Here is a 21,829-nt window from a genome sequence, read left to right on the forward strand (position 1 = left end):
AAAACTCCTGATGCTGAGATGGGTTTTTAGTTCTCAGCTGGGCTGGAAGAAAGAACTGAGCAGTAGTTGGTTCCCAGTTCTGACATTAACCAGCTGTGCAGCCTCAGGCACCCTTGCCTCACTGGCCCCCCAGCTTCTGCATTTGGGAAAGGTGATCGCCCCTTCTAATTCTTAGCTTTTTAATCCAGTAGATTCAGCGGTGGTTGGCTTTTCTCAGAGGTCTGTCCTATTTTTTAAAAAGCACTTTATTCTTTCTGTCTCCTAATTGTCCTCAAGCAGATTTTTCCTAAGCGACTTTAGTGGAAGAGTCAAAGAAACTTAAGAGTTTTAGAAGATGACACTACGTAGATCACAGGTTGCCCTGATTCCTATTTCTTTGAAGAAAATCTTGGGAAAGCATATTTGATAAGGCTCTTTTTTTGTTGTTTTCTAGTTTTGGGATGTGAAAATACCTGGTTCACAAACCAACAGTCTCTCACCGTGTTCCCAAATCTGTGACAGAAGATTTAAAACATCCCACTCTTCAGCCACTCAACAAATGCTTGCAGCCTACTGAGTGAGGGTCCTACTTTTTCCTCCTAGAAGCTACTACTGCTGAACATTCATGGGTACAGATCCTTCCCACGTGGAAGGGTCTACCCTACCTTAGAGTTCTTAACTCCCCTACCATAGAGGATATGTAGTGCCAGCTCCCTCTCCACTGACCTTGCAAGATCCATTACACTGAGAACATCTGTTGGACACACCCATTTATTGAGCACCTACTATATGCCTAGGTATTGCTCAAGCTGGTGGTAAAAGGGCAATTTTAGCTATTGATAATGTACTTAAAGCAGTAGTATTTTAACAAAGAAAAAGGGTCCTTAAGAAAAAAGCTGAGGTCAAATTCTTAGATTTCAGATATTGAAAACTGCAGGTCTAATTATCCCCTCTTGGAAGAACCAAAGGAGTTGGAGTTCCCTTAATCTGGCCCAACCATTACTGTAATTATTAGTGTTCATACTGGTCTGAATCAAAATAAATATTCATTGTACAAACAACTCCCTTTGTACTGAAAAAGAATGAAGCATTCCGGCCTCAGTATAGCCAGTGAATCTGGTCCTCCATCTGTCCTATTTCCTGCCCTTTTGTGCTAAAGGTGACCCCCCTCCATTGCTGTCTGTGGAGAAGTGAGATTATGGCCCACCACCTGTTTTTGTAACTTTTTATTTTCTGGATCCCAGCCACATTCATCTGTTTACCTCTTATCTATGGTTGTCTTCATGCTGTCATGGCGAAGGGGAGTATTTGTGACACATCAAATGGTCCAGAAAGCCTAAGATATTTACTAATTGGTAGCAAACACTTTTTAACTCCTGCTTTAGATAATGAGAGGACATCAACAGAGATGATGCTAGGGGTAGGGAAGGAATAGCTTCTTGTAACTGACAGCAATAACTGTTATAAAATTGGATCTCTGGTTAGAGCTTCTAACATTTCCAAGTGTTGTCACTATGTTTCTCAAGTTTTTCCTTGTAGAAAGTCGTTCCATCAGGCTTGTAGTCCCTGCCCTTTCACAGCAATTGGTGCTTTTTCCTTTTTAGTTCTCTAAAGAGACTTAAGTGACAGGAAGCTTAGAACAGTGTTCAATTCCATTCAACCTTTACTACAACTAATGATCAGGGCCTACTATAAAATCAGATTTTTAGAAGTACTGAATTTCAGACAGCCCAGGATCACCCTTTGACAAAGATGCCACAGGAAAAAAATTTTTAATTTTCCTATTTTTCTTGGCTAGCTGTCCTACTATGAACAAGCCTATTGAAAACCACAGAGAAGGTACTATTTTTTGTTTTGCTATTTGTTCTGCGATTAAGTTCAAAGAAATGGATGAAGAAATCCCAGTTACTACAACCAAAGAGATTCAACATTTATTTTATCATAAAAGTCCAGCAAATAAAACTATATACAAGATCCATGCAAGGAATCCAGTTACACACAAGACACATTTAAAACCTGGTTAAAACACAATCTCCACAACAGCAGGGAATAAAATCAGTTAAGACCAAGTATTAGTGAGAAACATAATCATGTTTGTATTTTGGATGCTGCTTGAATCCAATTCTCTCCCCAACAATGAGGCACTGGATCACCCACTCTTGTGACACCACAGGCAGCTGCAATGCTTCAGCACACTTCAGCACCGAGGCTGGGCATGAGGGATCCGTCACCACCACGTCAAATACCCCTAAAGCAATATCTGCAGGAAGCAGGGGAAGGTGAGTGAGGAAAGGAGACTCCCATTTAGCCTTCCATTAAAAAAGATGTGCTTCCTAGCCAGGATGGTGCATTGGGCCCAAACTCCAGTCTTTTTGTCAAAGAGTGTTACTGATCACAACCAAAAGTGAAGTTACCATCACTATATGCTAACCTTGTACAAATATTTACAGATACACACTGGACACCCGTAGAAGCATCAACAGCCCAGTGCCTCACTCCTAGTGGCTCACTTCTTGAAGGTGGTACCTTTCTTCTCTTAGGCAGAGAAGGTCAGCCTATCAGACCACAAGGCCTAACACCTACGGGTCTAAGGACATCCCTGAAGCAATAACACCACACACACTTGCCAGGTACCTTTGTTATGGGCACTTGAATGGTGCTGCTTCACAGAGGCTGCCCCCCCGGTCATGAGGATCTCAGACCAGAGCTCCAGGAAGTTCTGCTGTTGGTCTGACACCAAGAGTACCTTCAGATTGTGGAAAGGGTTTTCACGGGGTTGCCTACAAAGGAGTCAAGAGACACAGCACCTTGGGATTGGAAAAGACCTTAGCATGACAGATTACACCCAACAAGAGCCCTTCCGCAAAGGGACTTGGGTACATGTGAATGTTTTCAGAAGTCCTTCATTGGGCTACCACTCCCCTTCTCTTCTTCTGTGAATCATGTGTATTCTCTGGGACCCTGGCCTTCTAAATCCAACCCTTCTGCTGTCCAGGTCTGTCCTGGGGCTGAGAATAAACTACCTTGCTTCAAACTTAGTCCCCTAATAACCTCAGACGGTGAGAATACTGAACCTACAAGGAAATCGTCACACATTTTCTAACGGTCCTTAACCAGGATCCCTCAGGGACAAAGTAGATGAACTGATCAAATGAATTCACTCGAATTCTCTAATTTATCCTATGAGGATTCTAGTTTCTAGAAATACTCTCATCTAGATTCTCCCCTCCAAAAGCTTGCTATCTTCCTGCCTGTCATCCTAGATGGGCTCCAAATACTCACCAATCCAGAATTCTTTGCTCCTCAAGGCTGTACCCTGCAGGCAACAAATAATTGCGGTAATTCTGGAGCTGGTTGGCATGGCAACTATCATGGACCCAGACATGAGACACACAAGGAATCCCACTGGCAAGGCACAGGAAATACTTCCGGGTCCGACAATGCTGATCCGCAATTAGGAGACACTGGTAGGCTGTGTTACACTGGAAGAAAAGGAAAAAAACCAATAGGTCTGGTGACTTCTATAGAAAGCCCCTGAAAAGCAGCCCTGAGTCAGAGAACAGATCTGAATACTTTCAAATACTACCTAAAATGTGGTTGAGCCTATCCTTCTGCCCAAAGCTTGCTTTCTCAATAAAAGGTCCAAAGGGCTTCCCTAGGTACTCTCCCGCCTCACCTCCAGGTTTCTGAGGGCCTAAACCCTCAAGGGACAACACAATCCCAGGTATTCAACCTTCCAGGCTGAGAATCAGCAACACTGTCATAGGGATTTCTATTAAACACAGATTTGATAAATAAAAAAATTAAAAAAAAAAAAGGGATCCCTGGGTGGCGCAGTGGTTTAGCGCCTGCCTTTGGCCCAGGGCGCGATCCTGGAGACCAGGGATCGAATCCCATATCGGGCTCCTGGTGCATGGAGCCTGCTTCTCCCTCTGCCTATGTCTCTGCGCCTCTCTCTCTCTCTGTGTGACTATCATAAATAAATTAAAAAATTTAAAAAAAAATAAATAAACACAGATTTGAATCTGCTTTTGTCCCAAAAACAGAACCACAGCCTTTAACAGACAAAGGTTCTAACTTCTCTTCCTTACACACAAGTAAAAATTCTATTTCATTCAACAACCCTGTGGCAGTTTCCCCAGTTCCTGAACTGTTTACTTGGTGTACCCAGCCTCCTCACCCCTCCCTCTCAGGCTCATCTCATCACTGCCCCTCTGGGAAGCTACACAAAGAAACGCCTCACCTGGGCTTCATTGAAGTCTTCAAGAATATAGCCAGCTCCTGCTCGAAGCTGGGATTCTGTATACTGCTTGTTGAAAGGAGGAATTTCTAAAAATTCTATTTAAAAGAAGAGACAACCAGGATCATAATTACCAATTAGTTTCTTATTTGCTACTTTAAGCCTGCTTCTTACTGCTCTCTCTTACACTCCCCCCCGTTATCTCCATAGCACTATATCCCAAAGACAGATAGGACAAGGGCTTTCCCATGGGTCAGAAAGAGCTACGTTGTGAGGACTATAAAATGCTGCCAAAAGAAAGGACAAGAGTAGAAGGGGTGGGCGAAGATGAGAAATGGGATAGGTCCTAGACCTAAAAACATCAAAGGTTTCTGTACTGAGTCATGGGACTGTTAACAGGGATGGACACACAAGCAGTTCCCATGGTGAGGTATTCTAGTTTGAGTAACCCTTACCAGCAAGAAGCTGTTCCTTATGTCTACCCTAAATCTCTCCTGCAAACTAAGCCCATTTCCTCCAATTCTGCCTGCTGTGGAGACGAATAACTGATTAGCACTTTTTCTAACAAAGCCTTCAAATTTCCCCTTCATCAGCATTTTCACCCCCTATACACTAAAACTTTGATGAACCAGAATGCTCAAAGTGGGATTTCTAAAATGTAACTGATTAAGTGAAGGTTAGCCAGTAAAATCCTATTTCAACCTTTTTATTGAAAACTATCTACCTTTGATGATCTTGAAGTACCTCAGGACACTGAACATCAATGACTGCATTACAGCCTTGAGGGTGAAGTAGAAGTTATGAGAGATGAAGCTGAAGCTGTAATGACCCTAGGCAATTAGAAATAGCTTCTTTTGACCAAATATCTGCTCCTCTCATATATAAATAACACATTAAAAAAAGAAAAGAAAAAAGCAAGACATTAGAGATTTTAGTTAATTATGATTTCTGAGAAATTAAGTTCTAGTGAATTTATCACAAATAATAAAACCCAACCAAATTCATAAGAGTTCAGCGCCAGGACCACGCCCCTTCCCCCTTATGCCCAGTGGTGAAGGCTGGCACAGCAGACCCCCTGCAGAGAGGCCAGCCCTGTGGTGTCCTCCCTGCCTGCTGGAGCTGCTCGGGACTGCTGATGCCCCACACTCAGGCCTCTACGCCTTGGGTTAGGTCTGACTGGCCAGCCCATTCACCTTCATTGCTCTTTTCTTGACTAAGCATTCTCCATGTCCCTCTTAAAATGAGAGCTCAAACTGCAAACCCTAAATGGTTGTAAAAAAAAAAAAAAAAAAAAACCTCAGAATATACCAGGACTATGTCTCAGTGTTGTCACTGCATCCTGTTGATCCATCTCAATATACCTCATCACAATTTTCAGTACCAACACTCTACTGCTGAGTCACTGCCAAGGCCTCTCATGGTCCTTTCTTTTTCCCAAGACTTCTATTTTATGTCTGCTTAATACAGGTCGGTTTCTAGTCTTAACATTTAGATTTTAATCCCCAATTATATTTCCTTGCTTCTGTGTAATCAACTATTACCCCACCAAGGCAGTAGTTGTCTACTCTATTTTTTCCCCATCTTCGATTTAATTTATTTGTGACTTAAGAGTGGCCCTGCCCCACCAGAGGCTAAAATGAACAGATTTTTAATTCCATCATCTACATCAAGGATGAAGGTACTAAAAGAACCCAACTCCAGAGTCAATCCCCATGGTTGATGGGTCCCTAATGGTGTGCCTCCTAACAACACCAGGTGCCATATTCTTAATTCACTAATAAATATGTCTCATTAAACAGATTCAAATATTTATGAGCTCCTGATCTAAACTAGCATCTAAGAGATTTCCATTTCTCTACAAGTCATATCACATAGTTTCTTTAAAACTGTTGATATTCTGTTAGAAGACTGTTTAAGTACAAATGTCTTCAGGCTTCTTGAGGGACCTCTCAACATCCTACATGCCAAAAATATCAAGGATTCTGGTACTGTTGGGCAATGTCCAATGATGAAGGAGCAACATAAAGCAGACTGTTCAGTATAACCACACTTTCCACAAGAAACCTGGAAATCTCTGAAAAATGTCCAATTTACTCATTTAGACAAGGCCTACATTCCCCCCGCCCCCACTCTCGGTTATAAGGCTGGAATTAAAAACATTTGATGTATCAATAATGGAAAGAATTTTTATGAGTAGAGTTTAGTAATCACACACAGGGTCACAGATATTTAAGGAACTGCATCTCATACCATAGCTGGCTTTCTTGACCATGCTGTACCAACCCACAAATAAAACACCTATAGAGTTGCCTTGTGAAGCCCTGGTCTAGGGAAGGGCTAGAAAAGAAGGTCCAGAGTCTAGCAACACCATAAAAGCAAAAGAAAACACAAGACCACAAACTGTTTTGATGCCACAACACATCTCACACAATCTTCAAGGGACTCATTAAGATCAAAGTAAAACTACGGTCTTGGCTAGGAAACTCTTCATACACCTTCTCTCCAATGAAACCTATCTGAATTCTGACAGACAAGATTGGGTACACACCTAACCTTGAAACTCCACACATTGCCACACCTGCTCCTACACCCTAGAGCGGCTCAACCGATGACTCTACCTTCCAAATACCACAAACCCTAACTACAACTCCCCGACCATCCTTCCCATGTCCCTGTACCAATGTCCACATGGCTACAGTTGGTCAGATACAGTTTTGGTTAGTGAGCAAAGAGTCATCCACACACTGAAATGCCAACCATCACAAATCTTCAGTGATGTTCTGTTATGATAATCCTGTTAATTCAATTCCTTAAGAGTCAACTCTAATCTGCAGAACATCATCCCATCTGACCTTAAGTGTTCAGACACATCTGGATGCTGTGAGTCACTTATAGTGTATACATTTGCTTCTGCCCATTTTATCTCCTAGATCACACTCTTTAGACAGCTGAAACAATTTTTCTCTCTCCGCACTACAGCTTTGACTCAATCCCAAGGTAACAGACAATATAGAAATGCAATATATAGATGTAGTTTTAGGTTGAAGAGAGATACAAGAGAAGCTTAGAAGCTATTTCTCTACAATACCCTGGGGCCCTGAGCACCCTATATTCTTAATCTTACGCTCAGACCTCAAGAGAATGAACTTTAGCCCCCACATGGGTTTTCTCTAGCAGTTGCCTCTAGAATACAGATGGGAAAGCAGTAGGTGTTCAGAAACTTAACTGATTTGGAGGATTGTAGTAGGGTAAAACAAACAAGGGTTCTAGTCCCAAGTCTATCACCATTATACAAACAAAAAGCAATTATTTAACCTAGCCAAGCTGGTTTCCTCCTTGGTAAAGTAGATGATAAGATCTATTTCCCATCTGCCTCACAAGATTGTTTTGAGGAGCCACTTAGAGGACTCTTGTGGAAATGGTCTATAAATGGTCTAGAAAGCAGGACTAGTTAATTTTCCCAGACCAAGATCCCAGATACTACCTGCACTGCTTCCTTTACAGGTTCATAAAGTGAATGAAAAGGAACAAAGCGCCCATGTGTCAGAGCCGCCAGGGCTTCCTAGGGACCTACCCTCCTCTTCCTCACTGCTTCCTGTAGGACCATCTGCCAGTTTGGAGCGGCTGGCCAACTTGTCACTTGTTGTGGCCATGGTGAGAAGAAAGGCATAGCCCAGAAACAAGGTCTTGTTGAGAGGCAAAGGCCCTCTCTGCTCTTCCAGGGCAGAGGGTTCACCCATGTTGTCTCCACTCTCACAGGGGCTCATAAACTCTCCTGCCCCTACTGCACCTGGAAAGGACAGAGACACAGTTACTAGAGGATACACACCGCTGCCTAGGCATGACAGGATGGCTAGGCAATGTCCTGATCAACTTTTTTGAGCTACTGACCAAAGACCATTCCTATGGTCCATAACCTAGGACCCGATTTATAGTAGAGAAAATCTGATATACTTATATTTTACAATCATGACGATATATACATTATTTTTTCACAAATGAAAATCAATAGTATTATTTTTGTACAGCCAAACAAATACTTCTGAGATCATCTGAAGAAAGTGGTGGTTCTAATACAAAGCTTAGGTAAGAGTGAGAGATATTTGGAAATCTTCAGCCCACTTTCTCTGCCCAGTGCTCAGATTTCCCCAGGATATGTGATATTTTGAAATAGCCCTTAAAAGCAAACAATAAAAAGCCAACTTTTTTATTACCAAGAAATGTCCCAGGCAGATACTCCCACCCCATCCCTGACCCTCACCAGAATGGTGCACAGAATACTTGATAATAAAGTGTTCTCACATGTTGACTGAACCACATGAAAACAGCCTGCTTCAACTGTCCCAGTTTCCAACCCCTGGGGGTGGGTAAGTGAACCAGCCGGCCCAGGACTCCCAGAACACCCATGCTAGGAGTGCCCCAATAAGTCCTCAAGAAGAAAACAAATACCTGATTTGGAGAAGCGGAATCATAGCCTCATTAGGAGGCTAAGATGACAGACAGGTCATGCCTCCCTAAAACAAAACCAGCAGGAGGAGAACAGTCTGATGTAGTATGCATAAGCCTGGACTTCAAAGTCAAACTGCCTGCATGTGAATTCTGGATTACTATGTCACCTTGGGAAAGTTAGCCAACCTTTCCGTGCCTCAGATTCAACTGAAAACTGAATTCTAGCATCTATACCTCACAGGGATTATTTGAGGTAATACTTATGAAGCACTTAGTTCCATCACATAACCTGAACACAAAAGTGTTCGTTAGATATGGAGATGACACAACCCAAAGACGCAGTTAACAAAAGCAGCTCTGGGGCCAGGGCAATGTAAAAATCGATGAACTCCTTCAGTTTGCTGTACTCAGAGGGCAGACACTGAAGACTTTACCCCAGCAGCTGTGAATGGATCACAGTAGAGACTCAGTAAACAATAGATTGATAAATTCCTGTTAATATGAAGCATGAGGGACTGGAAAGGAGTTGGGGAATAGTGCAAGGAGGAGAGACGTAGACTGAGGTACTAGCTTTCAAAAGGAAGTCTGGGAGAGCCAGAGGACCCTTAGCGCAAAAGAGGGGGAATCAGAGCTTGCTGAGGTATAAAATGGGGTCACATAAAAGAAGAGATAGAAGACCAATTTTACCTACTTTGAATCTACTTAAAATTCAGTATTTCTTTCCCTCTTAGAACCTACACAAAAGTCAATATATGTGTCCAATCAAGACCTGGCATCCTATCTACCTCCACTGGACTCTACTGGGAGATAGGTAGAGGTGGATGGAGTTAGCAGAGGGCTTGTGTGGGACCTCAACTTTGTAGCCAGGAAAGAGGAATCATTGCCGATTATCAGGTTCCATCTCTCCAGCAGCTAACCCTACATTCCACAGTGGTCTGAGGGAGAATGAGGCAAAAGGGAGCACTCACCAGGTTTCACAGTGGCAGACTTCCGGCCTCGCTTGGCAGGGGACCGTTCCTCTTCAGAAGTGATCAGTTTTCTTTTGCCTGAGAGAACTCCCGAGGAGGCACGAGGGCTTTCTGTGGTCTTGCGGGTAGGGGTGGTGCTGCTGCTGCTAGAGGCAGTAGGGGTGGCCGGGGAGCTGACATTGCTGCGCCGTTTCCGTTTCCCTTCCACCAAATTGTCTACAATAGGATAAGCCAAAGGTTGGTCAACTCCTATGGTCTGAGGTCCTGGACTCCAAGAAGCCAGGCAGAACTCTCCAAGTTAGAGAGCACCACACCCTTTCCCCCCACCTCTCGTAGGGACAAGAAACCTCTTTGAAAGCTACCATCTTTTTTGTTTCAGTCTCAATCATGACTGAAATATGTCTGGCCCCTGCAGAACCGAGGAGGCCAGAAGAATCTAAGGATTTACTAACTTAACTGGTCCCAGGGAGGAAACAGAGATAGGCAGTGGCTCCAGAACATGGCGGCTCATCAGCATCTCACAGCACCACACAGGAAGAGTAAGATTTAGGAAAGCATGCTGACTGCTCTAGAATTCACTCCTCCCACCACAGAGCAGGGGCCCGGAGGCAGTTTCTCAGGAAGTAAACATCTTACCCAAGCTGATATCTGCTGCCTTGGTGAGGGGTGTTACTGCCTCATATGGGCCAAGGCCATACTGCTCCCTCAATCTGTTTCCTTGCTCCAAGGACAGGATGACGGCCATCCGCTTGTACCACTTCCTTTGGCCTTCTTTTTCAATGCTGTAGTACAGCTCTCCAGACTCCTTCCTATGCCCTTTCACCACTCCTGGGTGGGAACAACATAAGAGCAGCCTGCTGTTGTTTTACGTTGCTCAGCATCCACTCAAAATGGCTCTGCACAGCAGGCTTGGGTTAGGGCATTAGGAGGTCCAACAGTGCACTGAAGTTACTACTTAAATAAATTCCAGCTGTCAATCCCAGACAACGGCACCACTTATAAATATATGTAGCTACTACCCTGGAATTGGGAGATGGAAAGTTTCTCAACAGAAGGAACCCTTTATAAAATTACAAAATAAAGCTTCCTAAAGCCAGCCTTTATGAGTTATTAGTTGTTCAATTATTTCTTGAAGTGAAGTGACATGTAGTTTCTAACAATCCCATAATTTACTAAACCTTTCCTTCTTGGTTTCTTTGGAGGCTGAGTCATAATTCTTGAGTTAAGTTGTAGGTAAAAGATGACATCACTCTAAGAGAGAACATGTGTTTGTGTGCTAAAATCAAAATAGAGATATAGAGCAAAGAAAGGAAAAAATAAATAAATTCTGCCTTTCCTGCCTAATCTTACCTACTTCTTGCTCTGATTCAGAACCTAAAGATAAGGTCTTTAGGTCATAAGGAACACACCATGGAGTATAAAAGAGACTGTGGCTAGAATTCAGGAGACCTGAGCCTAGGTCTAATTCTGCTACCACCAAGCTGTGTGATCTTGCATTAAACCTATTCCCAAACCTATGAAAAAGATCATACTCCTTCCCCTCTATCCATCAATAAACAATTTACACACGTGTGCAATATATATGGGTATACACACACACACACACAAAACACACATATATAATATAAAAACAAGGCATTACCATGAATACCTTTTCATTCTTATAAGGGTCCATTTGTTCTCCCCCATTAGCCTGTGCTTGAATGAAGGGCTAAAAGAAAGCCAGAGCATATGCCACCAAAGAAAGAAAAAAGAGATGTGAAAGCAGGCCTTAGTTCTATCTATGCTACATAATCACTCCCTTTCCCCTTGCTTTCTTCATCTCCTGGCTTAAACCTCTACCAGCAAACTAATCACAAAGACCTCCTTCAAAAGTACAAAGAAGCCCAACGCCAAGAATACACTTCACACTGATGAAGAGTTATTAGAAATAGAAGCAGTCTCATGTTGACATTAGTAGACAGCCTCAGTAAATGAAGACACACAGACTCCACCCACTCCTTGATGCCATAATTCACCCAAGATAAGCTTTACACCTGAAAAGAAGTATGAATACATTTGATACAAACTATGTAAACCACAGGTCATAAAAGACCTAAATCCATATACTACTAACTGATGCCACATGAGCTAAGTGTTACCCAGGACTAGAAGGTGAAGTTTAACAATGAAATAAAGGGGCAAAGAACAATTACTCAGCAGTCCACATCACAAGAAAGTCTAAGAGACTTCAGAGGCACTGTTTGTTGCCCGTTATATCCTGATCTATGTTCCAAACAATCTCCAGAAATGCTGTTTCTAAATGACAAACTCACCAAAAACATTTATGTCCAAATTAGCTTACAGAAAAGAGGTAATATATTCAAAGAACTGGTACACAAAGCAGTCCTAACAAATCTCTCACCATCACCATTACAGGGAACTGGCTACCTAAAAAAAAAGGGGTGGGGGGGTGTACCACTTTTCAAACCAGACAGTAAATGGTAGGTATGTAGGCATAAAAACACAGTACTAACAACTTCTTCCTAGGCAAAAATATCTCAATATATCTGCCACACTCAACTACTAGATTCCCAGCAAGGCAGGTACTGTAAGTGTAAGTCTCAATGGTGAAAAAACAGATACCAGAAAGGGAAAAACACTAACTTTACAGTGTTGGCAAACACTTTAACTAAGGGATAAAAGTTAATGTGACCAATGATGTCCTGTGGATGTCACAGGCTTCTTTCCCCCATATGACATAACAAGAAGAGCACATTACCTCTATAACATTCTTTTCAAAACCCTTAACTCCAATCTAATCAAACAAAACACGAGACCATCCCAAACTGAGGGACATGCTACAAAATACTTAACCAGTTTACTCCTCAAAACTGTCAAGATCATGGAAAACAAGAAAAGATTCAGAACTGTTGGAGATCAAAAGAAATTGAAGGACATACGACGGCTTAATGGACTGAACCCTGGAATAGAAAAAGGATGTATAAAAGCTGGTAAAATCAAAATAAAGTCTGGAATTTAGTTAGTTGGTAAGGAGTCAAGGTTGGTTTCTTAGTTATGACAAATATACCAGCTAATGGAAGATGTTAACAACAGGGAAAGCTGGGAAGCTGGGTGAAAGGTGGACAGGAACTCTCTACACTATTACAGTATTCTGTACTTTGCACAGTACTCTGTATATTTTCTGAAAATACAGTACTATTCAAAGTAAGCTCATTCAAAAATAAGCAACAAGGAAAACAAAAAAAGCTAGTGTGAAAGTAATCAGTGTAGTAGGAATGGAATTTCTAGCTTTGGAGACCCCCGAAGAGCTGTTAGGCTGGCACACATGCTCTTGGTAACAACAGACTAGAGAGAAGACTGGCCCAGGCACAGTAAGTCTCCTATAGACTCCACTCCCTTTATTACCTGCACTGAAATACTCATCCTCGGAGAGGGCAGTCACTTCTGTATCCAGTGGGATGGGGTCACACAGCAGAATGTCTTTGCCCAAAACATCACATTCGTACCCATCATCAAAGAGCAATTTATACTTCCCAGCTCCAACATCACGAGTGATTTTCCCAGAGTAAAAATAGCCATTGGACGACCACTTGGCTACAACACGGAGCCCTACAAAGCTATTCCCTGGAGAGGAGGCATCTAAGCCATCAGAAGGGCCAGCGACAGCCTGGAAAGGAATCTCTGGAGAGTCACTTCGACGCAAAGCAGCGGCACCCGTGTCTGCTCGTCTGGTGGAGTCTGGCACTCGGGGCACAATACGGGTGAAGGATTTATCGTCTGGTGACATGCTAGGTGAGATGTCCTCTATGCCCAAGGGGCCAGGAACAGCTGTTTCTCTAAAGAGATAAAAGACAAGGAAAAGGCAGTTAGAATTAAGAAAAGTACTTATATACCAATTTTCCCACTCCTTTTTCCATGGGTCTTCCTCAGCCCGTTCTTGGAGGACCCCATCACAGGCATAAGCCTGGTCTCTCAGTAGCCTCTCTAATCCCTGCCCACTCCCCAGGCAGTACGGACCCCTCTTGTCCCTCCTGACACCCCACATACTCTACTCCCCTCTTTCCTCTCTACTCCCTTTTTTTTCTAAACAAGTCATAGACTAAATTATCTCATACTACCCGGGTACCTGGTTCCAGTGGTCCGAGAAGGCGGGCGGCCCCTTCGCCCGCGCCCACGAGGCGTGACTGGAGCCTTCCCTCCCTGTCTGATGCCAAGGCCTGCATCACCATCCTCCTCACACACTGGCGCCCCTGTCTGACTGACCCCTTTTCTAGGACTAGAGAATGAAGACAGGTTAGTCTGGCAGCACCTGCTACCCAATTCTTTCTTCAAAAAGTCTCCCCATGGCCTTTAAACTACATGCCAGGCCAACATGTGCTAGACTTCCAGGACAGCAGGAAACTGGTCCGCACACCCACCACCAAAAATACCAGCCAAGGAGTGGGAGTGTAGGAGAGTAAGTACAGGACATCCCCCTCTATGCAAGTCGATTCCCTCCTGACAAAGCTTCCTACTGCTGCCTCAAAAACAGCACACCCATATCTGCCCTGCCTTCTCTTTCACTTCAGGATCTAGACACCTGCAGAGGATAACAAAAAGCTAGGGATGTATCAAGTAGGGGTCACTACCCTAAACTTTTTGTACTCCCACCCAAAACACTTGTAGGCTACATAAAATGAGGGTGGCAGCAGCATGTGCCAGCATTCCCAAAGTCCCCTCATCTGTTTTTCTACATTTTCTAGAAATCTAGCTCCCATAGGGCTCCACCCAACCTCCCATGCAAAACCCAACAGGAGAGGAACAAAAGGGGAGGAAGAGGATTTGAATTATCCTAGTTGGAGGATGGGGGGATTTCCCATGACTCCTCTTTCCTGTGATATCCAAATGTCAGCAACCCTGCCCCTGGTGTAGCTCTCTTTCTCTCTAGAGACCCTGTCTGCACCTCAGTTTTCCTGGGCCTCCTCGGGAGCTGGGCAAGGTAAAATCTGCGGGTTCTGTCCCGCTGGTTTTCCCTTTGAGTGGTCCGGCTCCTCTCCCTGAGCTGCCACTGCTGTGCATGGCTGAGAGACTTGTCCCACTTGATGTGCGGTGTAAGCTGGACGCCTTGGAGGAGAAGGAGCTGATATCCCCCAGGTCACCTGAGGAGCCCCCAGTCTGTGAAGGGGAAACTTCGGTTTCACATTCCTGACACTCTACAATTGGCTCTTCAGTCTCCTGCAAGAAAGAGATGGATACAAAAGCTAAAAGAAGCCACAATGACATCATGCTAATGTGGAGGTTGAAAAATCCTAGAAATATGACAGAACATGAGAGACTTCTGACTGGGAAACTAACAAGGGGTAGTGGAAGGGAGGTGGGCGGGGGGAGCGGGCAGACAGGGTGACTGGCACTGAGGGGGGCACTTGAGCACTGGGTGTTATAGTATATATTGGCAAATCGAACTCCAACAAAAAAAATACAAAAAAAAAAAAAAGAAAAATCCTAGAAATGGCAAGAAATTTCAACTCGGAAAGGTGACAACAAGGAGGAGACTTTCTGGAATGATGGAAATGTTCTGCATCTTGTTCTGAGTAGTGGCTATATGCAATTAGCTGTCAAAAGCCACTGAACTGAATGTATGAGACCTGAGCATTCTACAGGGAATATACTATATTTCAATAAAAAATAAATAAAGGTGGTACTGGATTTTAATTATGCTATAAGATAATTAAATGATTATTTTTGAGCACTCTCTTCTTGAAAATCTCTCCCTTGAAATCTACAAAGTCGCTTTTACTTTCATTCCACCTCTTTGGCTACTTCTATATGTGCTTGTTTTTAGGTTTCTCTTTCTTGGTCTGATCTTTTAGAAATAGCATTTCGCAGGACTATTCTCATTTCTTTTCTCACTCTACTGGGCTTTCTCTGGCCTGTCTTACCGGATTCATTCCTGCCTCTCTACCAACAACACAACGATGACTTAGCTCCAAACTCCCAGACACAAATACCTAATAAACTCTTCCCTTTAGATGTACTAAGGGGACACCTGAAATTTAACCCATCCAAAACACAATGTCTTCCTCTCTCCATTTCCTTGCCTTTGACGAATGAATCCTGGATATGTCCACTGCATCTCACATCCCCTACAGCTCTCTGCGGAGGCTGGTTTTTCTCAACCAAACCCCAATTCAAGAGTTTGGAGATAAGAGGTAACCTTGCTCCCCACTGCCATTAACAGACCATTTCTATCTCCCTACCTCGTGTCCTACTTAACTATTATTTGCCATTCTGTTAAACTTTCCTCTCCCTGTTACTCACCAACATCCTCCCACTTATTCATTCTCATGAATAAACACCTTAACCCCTGGTTCACACAGCCTCCCTTCCTGGCCCATCCCTACTTGTACTGTCACTATTCTCAATGGCTTACATCCATCAGATGACCCATCTCGAAACTCCTAAGTTCCTGATCTAATTACCACCATCAACCTTTTCCTCCACCTTAGCCATCTGCCCCTTGGGGTTACCAGAAATTGCACCACCTCTAAAAGGTGTCAGTGATAAACATGACTTTCTCAAATCGCTATCACCAACTTGCCTGCTCTAGCTGGATTCAAGTCTCATTATCTGCCAAGTTTATTTGACTAAAGCAGGTGCTATGAGCCCAGAACTGATGTCAATCTCTTCACTTGGATACAGCAAAAGAGTAGAGGGATGGCCAGCCTAAAAGGCTGGGATTCCAGGCTATGTCTCTGTGGGAGAGTACAGAGGAAGCCCCAGGAACAGTAGCCAGCTATACCTGCCTTTGCAACTGTCCTGCAGTCAAAGCCATTGCTCTTATTAATGACTTCGACTCAGGCTCCAAGTTGGCCTGTTATGATCTTTTTAATGTATTTGCTTACTTGTTTTTCTGTGTGTCTCTTCTACCAAATGACAGAGGCCCTATTAATACAAAGACTGTAACAGTATCTTCTTTCCTGGGTATATCCCCCAAATCCAGCACAGTACATGCCACAAAAGAGACCCTTGGTAATTATTTACCAAACGATCTTCTCTCTCAAACCAGTGAAAAAAGCAAAAAGCCCAGCCACCACCTTAGATTCCTTCTTCTCCCTTGATCCCGACATTAGGAATTCACCAGAGTCTACCAATTTCACCTTCTATGTATTTCTTCCATCTTTGTCTCTCCTCTCAACCTATACTTCCACTATCCTAACTTGGCACTCATTACCTCTTGTCTGAACTATGCCTCAACCCATTACAATTCATGGTCAAACTGCTGCTAATCTGACCTAACATGCAAATCTGAGCATGTCACTCCTTTCTCCAAAATTCTTTTATTTTTTTAAGATTTTATTTATTCATTAGAGACAGAGAGAGGGAGAGAGGCAGAGACACAAGCAGAGGGAAGAGCAGGCTCCACACAGGGAGGCTGATGTGGGACTCAATCCTGGGAACCCGAGATCACACCCTTAGCCAAAGGCAGACACTCAACCACTGAGCCACCCAGGCATCCCTCTCCAAAATTCTTTAAATTCTCCACACCAAAGATAAAAAAAATCTAGGGGCACCTGTGTGGCTCAGTTGGGCACCTGCCTTCAGCTCAGAGCTAGATCCCAGGACTTTAGGATCACAATCTGAGCAGAAGGTCATGATCCTAGGGTTCTGGGACTGAGCTCTGAGTCAGGCTTCTGCCAAGCAGGAGCCTGACTCCCAATTCATGCCCACTCTCCTCCCAATTCATGCTCTCTGTAGCTATCTCTCTCCCTCTCTCTCTCAAATAAATAAATAAAAGCTTTTTAAAAGAGATAAAAATCTAAATTTTTTTCTATGGTATACAAAGCCCTTACACTTTAGCCCTTTACCAACCTCGATGGCATCCTCTCCTACCATTTCCTAACCTACTGTTAGTATCATATTGAGATTCTAAATGTTCATTAAGCATGCCCTGCTACCTACATACTTACGTAACTTTTCATTCTGCCTGTAATGTCCTTTCCCCCACCCCTCAAAATAATCTGCCACACATTTGAGCACTACATCTTCCGTGAAGTCTTCTAGCCACACCTTCAGGTAAGCCGGTAGGTTCTGTCCCCTCTTTCTAACACATCTTTCCATCCTCTATGACAGCAACCAACAAGTTTTGGATTTGTTTCACATCAAGTATAAGCTCCTAGAGAACAGGAGTCTTTTTTATGGAGTATTTTTCCCCTTCAGAGTATTTAAAGGACCCACTGTTTCTGGAAATACACTTTAGAAAGCATCACATCAAATGATAAATTAAGTCACATGTATAACACTTTAGATTACAACAGTTACAATAACTATTCATGAAAGCAAATTGCTTTTCTAAAGCTGTTGTAAGTTCCCAATTTTTCCAAAATAGCAGTAACACTGAAAAAAATTCCACAAACATAAAATTGAAGATGAATTAACATCTGGGATTTTGGTGTACAATAAATAAAGAATACAAGACAATTTCTCAAACTAACGTCAAATGCTTTCTGATACAAAGGCCACAGGGGCCCATTAATGAACAACAATAATATGTTCCATTTAATAAAACTATATACCAGAGTTTAATGCTCCCTCAGTTCAACTTCCTATATGGCTAGCTGGCAGATTTTTTTTAAGTGCCTGAGTAAAAAAGGAAGGAAGTAGCTGTACCTCTTACCAATTAATAAAATGGTTCCCAAAAATTACTATATGTACCAAGAATGGTGCCAAACCTTTAATTCTAGAAAATCTGTCTGATTTCAACCAGTATGAGACTAAACAAAGTCAGAATATAACACTGTCCAATATAACAATGAATAAATGCCAATATTTTGCCAATATTGGGAATGAATCCATAATGAATCCTACTAAGAAATAAAGGTGCATCTCCTACCAGCAACTCTATAACCACACACGGATGGAGACCAAGAAAGGACACAATGAGTAAACATAAAAAAGAGTGAGAAAACAGATGGGGTGAGGCAGGAAGTTCTAAACCTCATTAGAATTTCCAAGGATTAAAAATACATGACAGAGATTTACAGAGATTCATCAATCTGTTCTTTACAAAAACTGAAACCATGACAAGACTCGTTAAATAACTGGTCAAAGGTCAAGCAGTAAACTCATGGTTTGGAAAAACAGAGAATTCAAGACTCTCACCAAGTTCTTCCACCTTTCTAACAAGAGGAAAGAAAACAAGCTAGTTGTACAAGAAAAGCAGGTAGGAGTGGAAGTGGAGAGCCAGGAAAATTTTTCTACAGAATTTGCCACATAGACCCAAAGTATGTATTACCTCAGTTACTTTTCTCTCTACTTCTGTTCCATCCACATAATATACATCTGTGATGACACGAGTGACAAGTGTGCGAACCTCACGGATTGTTCTCATGTGGCGATGCAAGACATGGCCATGTGGGGGCTGAGGCATATCAAACTCTTCCTCTCCCTGTGACAGAAAATAGAGAACACAAGCATGGGTCTCACTGCAAAATGGCAAAACTGTAAATCAACTTCTTCATGATGAGTACTGTTCAGAGGTTCCATGAATCTAGTGTGATGGAATTTTCCAGTTATTTTGTTTTTTACTCACCTATAGAGAAGAACAGGGATGGAGGAGCTATACAGCCAGAGGCTAGGAAGAGTTTGTATCAGTTTATCACTTAAAATGATCTATTTCTGTCTAAATCAAAATCATAACATCTAGCACTTATACCTAGGATATTTAAGTGAAACTGATTCCCCTAAAAGTACATGTTACATTATAATCCTTCTGATTTTGATGATGACTTGTCAATCAGTATTCAAACATATACTTGCAACATCTCTTTAAAAAAAAAAAGGAAGGCAATTCCTTAGAACTTTATATAAAAGCAGAGTATCTATCTGTTAATCTCAGTACAGTCTTTTTTTTTTGTATTTCTTTTTTTTCTAATTTGATTAGCCAACATATATCATTAGTTTCAGATGTAGTGTTCATAATTTATCAGCTGCATAGAACACCCAGTGCTCATCACATCATGTGCCCTCCTTAAAGCGCATCATCCAATTACCCCACCTCCCTCAGTGCAGTTTTTATTGCATTAGTAAAGTCAAAACTAAAGTTTATTTATGTCAAGAACTAGATAGCACAGGTTTCTCTCAGAATTAAATATGAAATATTTAATCTATTCCAAATAATAGATTATAACTTAAGAGCCAAGCTAGTATCCAAAACAGAAAAAGTAAATCAGGATTTGTATTTACTTGTACCATAATCAGTTAAATAGCTTAAATAAACCCTATATTTTTATGCCAACTGTTACATACATGTTTTCTCATAATACACATACCACATTTAACAGCATCCATGCACTCCCCCTTACCCCACTGGCTCTGTAATTCTGAGGAGGAGAAAACGCACATTTTTCTCCCACCTTACTTTTCCCATAATAGACTGATGTTTCTTTTAGTAGTCAGTGTCAAGGGATCCAAGTCTTTCCAAAGAACTATATATACCACTGCAATGATGATCCCGGGTTTTTACTGACTAATGTGGTAGTGATTTACCTAAAGCTTTCAATAATTTACCTGAGTAATTCCCACTCCAACTCCATTTTAGGGATGAATTATCTACTAAAATGGGTATTTAGATTATCTGAATAGACAAAATAAAAAGCATGGAAACTAAACCAATTCCTTAAAATACTTTCGTATATACAACTCTGATTAATGAGTGTTTAGAGTATTGGTCTGTCACACCTCAATCATTAGGGTGCCCCAGAACCATGACAGCCTGGATTTCCTGCCTACACACACAGAGCCAAGGTCCTGGATCATAAAGGTCTAAAAGGTTTCAGGAATACATAAACACTCCTTGTATTCAGACTTCTCAAGAAGACTCCCTGCATTCTTCCACTACAACAGCCAGACTTCAAGAGAGACACTTAAATCAACATGTCTGATAGAATATGAAAGGAAAGAAAGGAAAGGGGACAGATAAAAAGAAGCTATGCTTACTCGCTCTTCAAATAGTCTCCTGAAAAGAAGTCTTTGTAAGATAAATAACTTAAGGGTCTTGTCATTAGAAAAGAAGATAACAAAATGAAAACAAAACTAAACTTTCCCTTCATTAAAAGCCTGGCCCCAGGCACACTGGATACAGAAGTGAAATTTTAAGGAATGTCAAAGATAGACTGCCTATGCTTTTCTCCAGCACTGGATACAAAAGCACTGGCACTTGGAAAACCTCCACAGAGCCTTCCTCATTTTCCAATCATTCTTCAAAAGACAGCACAGCAATCCCAATTTGTTACTGTACCACCCCATCTATATATATTTTTTAAAGATTTTATTTACTCATTCATGACAGACATAGAGAGAAAGAGAGAGGGAGAGAGGGGCAGAGACACAGGCAGAAGGAGAAGTAGGCTCCAGGCCAGGAGCCTGACGCGGGACTCAGTCCCGGGACTCCAGGATCATGCCCAGGGCCAAAGGCAGGCATTAAACCACTGAGCCACCCAGGGATCCCCTCCCATCTATAATTTTTTTGTAAAGTTTATACATAAAATTTACCATTGTAACCATTTTTAAATATGCAGTTTATGACATTAAGTACATTCACACCGGCAAACATCACCATATCCACCTCCAGAATTTTTCATCTTTCCCAAGTGAAACTACACCTATGCACCACCTAGATTTTTCTAGCACCTTTCTTTAACAGGAGCAATTAGCTCTTAAATATGTTATATTCACTCTGTATGACACAGTAGTAGTATAGTATCATCACATCACAGTATTTAAAATAATAATCAATAGGTAGCAACAGCAGCCAACATATATTTAGCATTAACTATGTGCCAGGCCCAGTGCTAAGGGCTTTACATGCTTTATCTCATTTAATCCTCACAATATCCCCAAATGAAGTGATCTGCCTCCAAAGCCTAGGCCTAAGCACTCTGGCTCACTGGCTCCTGCTATCATTATAATGAGATAGGAGCAGAGATTGTTTCCCTATTTTACAGAGGAAGAAAGGAAAATATAATCTAGTGGCTTCAACAAGATTGCTATCTTTAGGATCAAGTTTAACTCTTTTTATGAAGGCAGGGAAACCAAATTATTATGTAGCAGAATGCAAACACTTTAAGAGTAAAAGCAGGGCAGCTAGGGTGGCTCAGCAGTTTAGCGCCGCCTTCAGCCCAGGGTCTGATCCTGGGGACCTGGGATCACGTCC

At 42.2% G+C, this 21,829-nt stretch overlaps 2 protein-coding genes across 9 annotated transcripts in view; one reads left to right on the top strand and one right to left on the bottom strand.

Annotated features, from left to right (window-relative positions):
• The window catches only part of TUBGCP4 (tubulin gamma complex component 4), a 35,545-nt gene extending 34,505 nt beyond the window's left edge, over positions 1–1,040 (top strand). For both annotated transcript variants that reach the window (XM_077880866.1, XM_077880864.1), the window contains exon 18: positions 434–1,040. In XM_077880866.1, the coding sequence (XP_077736992.1) occupies positions 434–446 (13 nt within the window). In that variant the 3' untranslated portion in view covers positions 447–1,040. The remainder of the gene's footprint in view (positions 1–433) is intronic.
• TP53BP1 (tumor protein p53 binding protein 1) overlaps positions 586–21,829 on the bottom strand; it is a 99,410-nt gene continuing 78,166 nt past the window's right edge. For 4 of the 7 annotated variants that reach the window (XM_077880830.1, XM_077880829.1, XM_077880828.1 and 1 more), the window contains 11 exons: positions 18,911–19,063; positions 14,582–14,853; positions 13,766–13,915; positions 13,045–13,475; positions 10,273–10,464; positions 9,637–9,852; positions 7,794–8,009; positions 4,223–4,317; positions 3,262–3,461; positions 2,614–2,759; positions 586–2,239 (listed from right to left, as the gene is read on the bottom strand). In XM_077880830.1, the coding sequence (XP_077736956.1) occupies positions 2,052–2,239; positions 2,614–2,759; positions 3,262–3,461; positions 4,223–4,317; positions 7,794–8,009; positions 9,637–9,852; positions 10,273–10,464; positions 13,045–13,475; positions 13,766–13,915; positions 14,582–14,853; positions 18,911–19,063 (2,259 nt within the window). In that variant the 3' untranslated portion in view covers positions 586–2,051. Of the gene's footprint in view, positions 2,240–2,613; positions 2,760–3,261; positions 3,462–4,222; positions 4,318–4,943; positions 5,092–7,793; positions 8,010–9,636; positions 9,853–10,272; positions 10,465–13,044; positions 13,476–13,765; positions 13,916–14,581; positions 14,854–18,910; positions 19,064–21,829 lie in introns of those variants that run through there. The other 3 variants (XM_077880831.1, XR_013370111.1, XR_013370112.1) reach the window with 3 other exon arrangements.

Source organism: Canis aureus, chromosome 32 (genome assembly GCF_053574225.1).
Source record: "Canis aureus isolate CA01 chromosome 32, VMU_Caureus_v.1.0, whole genome shotgun sequence".
NCBI lineage: Eukaryota > Metazoa > Chordata > Mammalia > Carnivora > Canidae > Canis > Canis aureus.